Source organism: Echinops telfairi, unplaced genomic scaffold, assembly GCF_000313985.2.
Source record: "Echinops telfairi isolate 266 unplaced genomic scaffold, ASM31398v2 ScPeMD7_7457;HRSCAF=8495, whole genome shotgun sequence".
In the NCBI taxonomy this organism is placed as follows: Eukaryota; Metazoa; Chordata; class Mammalia; order Afrosoricida; family Tenrecidae; genus Echinops; species Echinops telfairi.
The window spans coordinates 21,813,757-21,823,376 of record NW_022111357.1 but is presented as its reverse complement, the minus strand read 5'-3'; the positions used below and the strand labels follow the sequence as shown (position 1 = coordinate 21,823,376).

At 35.5% G+C, this 9,620-nt stretch overlaps 1 protein-coding gene and 1 non-coding gene across 2 annotated transcripts in view; both read right to left on the bottom strand.

The window, feature by feature from the left end:
• HNRNPR (heterogeneous nuclear ribonucleoprotein R) overlaps window positions 1-9,620 on the bottom strand; it is a 32,594-nt gene that overhangs the window by 15,763 nt on the left and 7,211 nt on the right. The window contains exon 3 of the mRNA XM_013005285.2: window positions 7,299-7,412. Coding sequence (XP_012860739.1) covers window positions 7,299-7,412 — 114 coding nt within the window. The remainder of the gene's footprint in view (window positions 1-7,298; window positions 7,413-9,620) is intronic.
• On the bottom strand, window positions 571-696 carry LOC115872786. The gene has a single exon (XR_004048032.1). It is a non-coding gene; the product is annotated as a small nucleolar RNA SNORA54 (small nucleolar RNA).

The window sequence follows — 9,620 nt, the reverse complement described above, 5'->3', positions numbered from 1 at the left end:
GTACACCTTTCTGTACAACCTCCTAAAGCTATGGTTCCATTTCTCTACCCCTTGTAGCAAAATACCTAAAAAGAGCTAAATATATTTACCCTTTTTTCCTGCCTTATTAGTCTTCCAAATCTGACCCTCATTACCTTTCTTATCAGTAGTAAATACTACCATGTTGTCACATCTAAGATTAAAGTCTCTTCTTGTAAACTTTGACACAATTAAACGACTCGCATCTTTCTGTAAAAATTTTCTTCAATCGATTTCTAGGACACCACACTCATGGTTTTTCTCCCACTTTACTGGTTCCTTTTTAAAGAAGTTTCCTTTATTATTTTCTCCTCAGCTCTCAAATCGCTAAATGAGGAATATGAGACTCAGAGCCTACACTTTTACACAAGTTCCGTTGGTGATCATATAAATCCTGTGTTTTAAAATAGCATCTAGGAACTGATGCCTCCCACATATATAATTCCCAGCCAGAACTCTCCCCCTGAATTCCACTATAAGCATCTGCTTACTCAATAGCTCTACTTGGATGTCTAATTCAAAACATGTCCAGAACTGAACTGATTTTCCCCCCTTTGTCTCCCAAATATAAAATCAGACAGACACGTTTTGTCAGTCTTATATTATTCTGGGAATTTCTGTAGCACTGGAATGGAACCCGTCAGCAGTAAATCTGATAACAGGTTACGAACAGTGCATCAACTGTTTTTTCAACCATGCTAACTTGTTCTCCCCACTTCCATTTCAATAAATGGCAACTTCATCATCCCATCCATTTAAGTCAGCCTTGACCTCTCTCTTAACCTATTCAATTCTGTCAACAAATTCTGTTAGATCTGCCTTCAAAATATCAAGAATATGAACATCCCGCATCCGCTTTAATGATAGCACTCTCTATATTATCACCTTGTGAGCATTCATTCACAAGGGTAAGCGAAGAGAAAGCTACTGATACAAAACGTACCACAACAAGAAAGATACAATATTAACTGGCACTAATTTTAAAATGCATTTTTAGGGGTTGAATCTGGTGACTTTTTTTTTTTTGTAGTATAAGTGTATTTGAGTATTTTAAAACTTCTGGGGAAATAAGTTCTGCTTCATATTGTTTCAATTAACATGTTTTAGTGGAGCTTAATAACTACCCTTTTCACCATCTGTATTTTCTCCCTACCCATTATAGCAATGTAAAACAAAGAAAGAAGACATAAAGAAAATATGTATTAAACCACTACTTACGTAACACTTGGGCACATATGATTGCCTCACTACAAGCAAACTTCAAATGAAAAATTTGTATTTTCGGGAACCAAAAAGAACACCTCAAGTCAGTTCTGACTCATGGCAATGCAATAGAAAAGGGAAGAAATTGCCCCTGTGGATTTCTAAGACTGCAACTCTACATCTTTCCCCCCCTCAGATTTTTCAGTAAAGTTAATTTAAAGATTAATTAATCGTATTATAGAAAAAGTCAAAAGAAACACTAACAAATCTACGGAAGATAAGCTTCCTAGTATTATCATCACCAAGATCCATGGAGAAAACTACCATTACAAATACTTATATGAGGAATGGATGGCAATTTCATTTCAAGATCAATTTGAATTATGACTTAAAAACATAATTTAATTTCTTAAATTTAATAAGGCTAAAAAGAGACAACAGTCAAACACAAATTAATGAGCATCACTCATTTACTAAGTTTTTAAGCTATTTTTAAAATAACAAAAACAAAATTTTAAAAATTCCTTTTATTAACCTTTTGGACCCTGCGTCATTCTGGCTGCCTATGAGCTATTTAGCATCTCCCTCCATAATCAACAGAATCTAGTGGACACCCTAACAACATTTTTTTTCTTTTCTCACTAACCATCAAGGTTTGGAAAAAGGCTTGGCTATCTACCAGACAATCACTGAATAGTTTAAAGTAACTGTTCATAGTTGGAAAGAACATTGGATCAACAAATGTAACCTGGCTGCACAATAGTCTCTCAAGCTATCTAAAGTTCTTCAATTATCCAAGTGCTTCTCAACTTTGCTATTTTGAAAACATCAGCTTCTCCCTCTAATAACGCAATTTAATTGCTACAAAATCATAATTTTGGCTCTGAAATATACTGTTCTACCCAATAAACCAAAAAATTAGATTGCAATTTATCATTTCCTTTTAATTTCTCCACAAAACATCAGTGTTATGTTCTGCAAACAAATCTGCATAATTGTGACTACTGTAAATATTACAGCTATGTTAATGGAAACAAAATAAAACAATTTTCACCTTAAATCTAAAATATCCCCCTTTAAGTTTTCCTATAGACAAACAATAGTTCAGCTGAATTAGTAAAGTGTGCCGTAAGCATTGTATACTTTTAAGAAATATCTATAGGGCAGTGGTTCTCAACCTGGGGGTCAAACAACCCTTTCACAGGGGTCGCCCAATTCTTAACAGTAGTAAAATGACAGTTATGAAGTAACAACGAAAGTAATTTTATGGCTGGGGGGGTCACCACAACATGAGGAACTATATTACAGGGTCGTGGCATTAGGATGGTTGAGAACCACTGCTATAGGGGATCAAATTAGTAATAGCAACCCAAAGTTTAGATAGAACACTTATACAGGGCACTGAACTTAGATTAATCCAAACCAAACCCACTGCCATTTAGTTGATGCCAATTCATAGTGACTCTATAGAAAGGAGTAGCACTACTCTACAGAACTTCTCAAGACTGCAAACTCTTCACAGGAGCAGGTGGTGGCATCTTTCCCAGGGACTGCCTGCTGCATCTGAACCACCACCATCCTGCATTCCAAAACTACAGCACGACTAAGGGCTCCTGAGTTTATGGAAACAGGAAAGAAACAATTAGGAAAAGGAGGGTAAAAAAGTAGCTAAACATACAATATAATCAAAGTCACTAAGTACTACCTATAAAAATAATTGAAGTGATGGTAGGGTATAATGTAAATGGCACCCTCGTAGCACAGTGGTTAAGTACCATATATACTCACTCGGGTATAAGCCGAGTTTTGCAGCACATTTTTAATGTAGTTTTTGTGGTTAAAATTAGGTGCCTCAGCTGATATTCAGGTCAGCTTATATTTGATTATACACGGTATTTGTTTGACAACCAAAAGGTCAGTGGTTCCAACCCACTAGCTGCTCTGCAAAAGAAAACTGTGGTAATCAGCTTCAGTTAGGATTACAACCTTGGAAACTCTACAGAGTAGTTCAATTTTATATGGTCATTATTAGAATCAAAATTGACTCAATGACAATGGGTTTTAAAATTCTTTTTAAAATTTGTATGTATTTCTCACTTTAGGAATTTTAGGAGCAATGCATGTTAATGAGTGCTCATTTATAGGATTAATTTACATAAGTTTTTTTCAAAGACAAAACAAACCTCACAGTCTTTATAACTTAATTTTAATACTACCAGTCATAGGCAATGACCCTGATTCCCATGTCCTCAAGCAAGAATTAAAATAGCCTTTTATGATTGTAAAAATACAAAACAAACACATCAAAAAGATACCAGTTATATTAAATCTTTCAGTAATATAGTACATTGAAAACCTATTCTTTCTGCCTTTTCAAAATTTAAACTTCAAGTGTAGGAGGAATCCAAAATTTTATACTGGGATTTTGCTGTAACGAGTGACGTGATAGGAATGGCTTAAGTTGGTGATTATGTTATAGGAATTGTGCTGCACCCATATCTGCTGTATGTAATATTTCCTACATACTTTAGGAAAATGTGATTTTCTCCCAAAAAAGGCAAAGCAGTCTATTTTTAATTGGATATCTAAAAGTTATACCGTTCAAATATTATTTTAATCATTTTATTAGGGGCTCTTATCACAATCCATACATACATCAATTGTATAAAGCACATTTGTACATTCATTGCCCTCAACATTCTCAAAACATTTGCTCTCCACCTAAACCCCTGGCATCACCTCATTTTTTCTCCTCCCTCCTCACTCCCCCCTCCCTCCCTCATGATGCCTTGATAATTTATAAATTATTATTTTGTCATATCTTACCCTGTCCGACGTCTCCTTTCACCCACTTTTCTGTTGTCCGTCCCCCAGGGAGGAGGTTATATGTAGATCCTTGTAATCAGTTCCCACTTTCCAACCCACTCTCCATCTATCCTCCCAGTATCACCACTCACACCACTGGTCCTGAAGGGATCATCCCCCCAGATTCCATTCAAATATTTCTAGTGAAATATTTATAGCACTAGCAAGCTCATTTCTTATCTATATAAAGATGAAACAAGTCTCCCATTAATGAGCTCATTAATGACACTAATGGGCTAAAAGAGGTTTATTTCTCTATTAGAGCAACCACACATGTGGAGAGAACTGCTCCACACAGGATTTACAAGGCTGTAACCTTTCAGCAACAGATTAGCCTATCTTCCAAGTCACCACTGTTGAGTTCAAACCGCCAACCTTTTGGCTAATCAACACTTAACTACATGTACCACTCAGGGAGTCCAACAAAATCGATAAAGCCAACAACACTTTTGTGATAGCCTCTACATTGGGCTTTCTGAAAAACAGTGTTATACAAGCTTAATTCTTATTCCTAGGCTTTTGTAATGATTGGAGAAACAAACCTAAGATAAGTAAATGGTATGTTGTTGATGGTTTTCAAGCGATGTTTCTGTCATGAAGATGTTTCAGATAACTGCCTTATAAGAGTCAAAAGTGCAGTTCCATTTTTCTTTATTCATTTTACATGTGGAGTTAAAAATCCTAATGCCAAAGGTAAAATCTTAAACCTCCAGGAAAGAAACCCACATGCTATTAAAAAAAAAACAGAACACTGAACTATCTGTATTAAGAACTAAATGAAACATAAGTATAAATGTAAAAGGGTAATACTAAACACGTAGGACATCAAAGATGAGGGTTGTGGGGAGAGGTTAATGCGAAGACAAAAGTAAAACAAGAGAGAAATATTAATCACCTGTATATCAAGTTTCTTTACCTTAGCTGGTTCACCATCCTATTTCCAATTCTATTAATAATTACACAGTGCTGGGCATAAGCAAGTGTGGTGAAGAAAGCTGATGGTGTCCGGGTATCTAAAGATATAGCGTCTGGGGTTCTTAAAGGCTTGAAGGTAAACAAGCAGCCACCTAGCACAGAAGCATCAAAGCCCACATGGAAGAAGCACACCAGCCTGTGTGATCACGAGGTGTTGAAGGGATCAGGTATCAAGCATCAAGGAACAAAAATCCATCATTGTGGATGGAGGGGAGTACAGAGAGGGGACCCAAAGGTCATTTGTGGACAACTGGACATCCCCTTACAGAAGGGTCTCAGGGAGGAGACAGCCAGTCAGGGGGCAGTGCAGCAACGATGAAACATACAACCTTCCTCTAGTTCTTAAATGTGTCTTCCTCCAACTATCATGATCCCAATTCTACCTTACAAATTCAGCTGGACTGGAGGATGTACACTGGTACAGATGGGAACTGGAAACACAAGGAATACAGGTCAGACGAACCCCTCAGATCCAGTGGTGAGAGTGGTGATACTGGGAGGGTGGGGGGAAGGTGGGGTAGAAAGGGGGAAACTCATTACAAGGATCTACAATTAACTTCTTCACTGGAGGTCAGTCAACAGAAACGTGGGTGAAGGGAGACGTTGGACAGTGTAAGATATGACAAAATAACGATTTGTAAATTATCAAGGGTTCATTAGGGAGGGGGAAACAGAGAGGGAGGGGAAAAATGAGCTGATGCCAGGGGCTCAAGTGGAAAGCAGATGTTTTGAGAATGATGATGGCAACAAATGTGCAAATGTGCTTGACACAACAGATGGATGTATGGGTAAGCATTGTACAAGCCCCCAATAAAATGATTTTTTAAAAATCATTTAGGCTGAGTTTTAAGAAACTAAAAATAATTATGCTTACCTGATTTGGGTATCATGAAAAATAATGCCGGGCATTACAAGATAAAAATAGAATATTGAATGTAATAATTTGAATTAATGAAAATTCAGAAAACAAAAACCAGTGAATAGAAATTATACCCAAACAACAAGAACATGAAATTAGAATTAGTTTTGTCCTGTCACAGATCTAAAGTTATGCTAAATGGAGACTTTGTCTACTCACAAACTAATCTTTGCTTATGGTTATTTGAAATGTCTTGATTTTAATAATAGTTTCAATAAATTATTCATTTACTTTTAAATTTGAATGTTTACAATTTCTTAGGGTGCTGATCAAAATTAAAACTACATAATAGCACTACCTAAATATTTAAATGGTACCATCATCTAAGGAAAACTACCCCATATCACTTAGTTTAAAATAAAATTCTATAAAACTGCATTCAGGGCAATGAAGGTACAAATGCGCTTTACACAACTGATGTGTGTATGGATTGTGATAAGAGTTGTATGAGCCCCTAATAAAATGATTAAAAGGATAAATAAATAAATAAATTGGAGAGAGAAAACTGCATTCAACATAGTTTGTTGATAGTAAGATACAGGTTATGATTTCAGTATTGATTCCTGCAGTTAACAGCTCATATTGTGGTACACATTTCTGTTAGGTGCGTTTTCGAGTTCAATGCTTTGACTCATTTCAACCCGGTAAGACGGAACAAAACTGTTGCATTGGGTTGTCTAGACTACATGTTAACAGTAGGTCCCTAGATCTTTCTCGCACCTTGCGGCTAGGTGAATTGCCATTTTTCAATAACAGTCATTAGCAGCCAAGCTTTTGGCACTCAGTTTTATCAACGTAAAGGATTAGAATAAGTTAACATAAAGGCATATGGAGAAATCTTTATGAAAGCAAAGATAGAAGAGGAGTTGCTTCTTTATTCAAGTATAGACCAATATGCTCAATCTTTAACATATCCCACTTCTGTCTTCTGTACAACCCAATCCCATCAATAATGTCTTCCAGTAAATAATGAGTACCTTCTATATATTTTTCTGGGGAGAAGGGGCTAGGAAATGGAGGGTAGATAACCAATCTTTAAATTTAAAGATGGAGTAAAACAATTACTTCTCCCTAGCTTTTACCAAGCATCTAAAATGGTGTTATTAATATGGGAATTTAACTATCAGTTCCAAGAACCCTTCACTCCTTTATAAGATGTTTGGGCATCTATCAGACATGATATGCTTATCCTTGCTCATGACAGCAGCAAAATACAGATGGGGATCCAAAATAATATTAATAGGTAAACTATGTCAGAAACCAAGTATCTTCCCTTCACAAACTGTAAGAATTTATCAAACAGCTGAAGAACACTTACCTCTGTTCCAATTCCAGGTTGCACACCAGAGTACACACTATCTGGTGGAGGACCACCATACTTCCTCTGTCCTGTGGTTACATCCAGAGTATAACCAGTCCTCTCAAGCAAGGCCTAGAGATAATTACATCTGATTATACTAAAATATTAAATTACAAGGGCATATAATCTTTCCCAAAAGATGTACCAACATCTTAGGCTAAGTATTTAATAGTCAGTGAAAAATGTTAGGATGAACACTCACATGTGTTCCTCCCACTTTATTTGCACTGCTCCTTTCCATGTTTTAAGTTATACATAAACCATTCTCCCAGGATATAACACTTTTTTGTTATGCGTTACAAACAGAAAACTAGGCAAGAATTATTAAAGTTCTACACATTTCCTATTTATACTCCTGTGCTGACTTACTTCATTTTGCACCCTTTGTACTTCAGTTCTGTGGGGGAGTTCTACTCTGTCCTATGTGGTCACCATGAGTTGGAAGTGACTCAAAGACAATGGGTTTGGTTCTGGTTCTATTTCAATTAGGAGTCCTGGTGGCACAATAGTTAAACACTCATTTGCTAACCTAATGGTGAACGGTAAACCTACCAGCAGCTCCACAGAAGACCTGAAATTCTGCTCCTGAAAAATATACAGCCTAATAAATCTCCGGTTGCTATAGGGTTATATAGCATATTTATGGGTTGAAATCAACTGGACAGTACCAACAACTTCAATTAGAGCTCTCTCCTTGCTTAGCCTCTTTAACAAGCCATACTTATTTCTACCAGTGATTCTTTTCAGATATTCACTACCCTTCAAAAACCAGTACAAAAGCCAAACTCCTTTGCACAGCTTTCACCATGTACTGTGCACCTATAAACACATCTCTTCCCACTAGTTCTATTGTGCTTGAAGTTTCTCAATTTAATCTTTGATCAAGCCTTGTTTCATACAACTACGCCCTAAGTTCTGGAAGAATAGAACCATTTCTCACATAGTACAGACTCAAAATCATTGGCAATTACCAAAAGGGTGTATATATGTATTTCAAAAGAACAAAAACTTTTCTGATTACCAACTTTCCTCATAACATTACAATTAAGTATTATAAATACAAAATTGTCAAAAAGATCATGTCTTGCACTCAGTGAGTTTCTATTATAATTGAAACAATATTTGTATTTCTGAAAGGTCTAAAGAAACAAAAGATAAAATCTGGCAGTAGAAAACAAAAAAGGTGTAATGTACCTAGAGAGGGAGGTATAATTTACAGCTGAAGTGTTCTAAATTGTATATCAGAGCCTCATTAAATTTTAGATTATCAACAGTTTTCAAAAGTGCATTTGGAAGACCCCTGGGATTCCACAGGTATACCTGAGGACCCTCTTCTTTGTTACCTTTGACACAAACAAAACTTCTATTTTTATAGCAAAATACATATATTATATAAGCATACAAAGTATATTATATATATAAAAAAAGTATATTATATATAGGCAATATATTATGATAAGCCACCAGAAACATGGTTTAGATTTTTTTTTTAGTTTTAGTTTTAGCAATGGAGACTTTCTTTCAAATGAATTCTCACACTGAAGGTCTACTATAGATATTTAAGAATTTTTGCATATGCTGCATATACATATAACCAAAAAGTAATTAATAGTTGGATAGTAATTACAATTAGACTTACTTGGTGATAGACTTTTTCATTTGAAATAGTTATTTAATGTCTCCAGCAAAGTGGTAAAGTGAATTATATGTTTCAGACAGAAATTATGATCTGTAGTTTCTAAGGTCTGATAGACTATATCCATTTTATAACCGAAAGAAACTGAGGATTACAAAGATAAACAAAAATTCAAAAGAAAGTTATAACTAATTATGTTTCTTTCCCCACCCCCGAAAAAAAGTCAAAAAGAAAACTGAACCAAAGCTTTCTGAAAAAGATTGGCAAAGGAGTGAAACTTTCACTATTTGCAGATGTTATTTTTTCCCCCAAAGCTTTTTGAAAAAGAGACATTACTGGATCAACAAGAAAGTTTATTCAAAGCATCAATAAAAATAATTATCAATAAATAAAAATAGGTTTTTCGTGAAACATCAATTTGATTATTTGCCTAAGATTGGAAGTGTTACACACTAACAACTATGAGATAGACATAAAAAGAACTAGTGGCACAGTGTTAGACTACAAAGCAAAAAGGCAGTAGTTCACCCACCAGGTGTCCAAGGGAGAAAGATGAGGTTTTCTGCTCCTGTAAAAATTTACAACCTTGGGAACTCAGTAGCTGTACTCTCTTATAAAGTTGCTATGAGTCAGAAACAACTCGA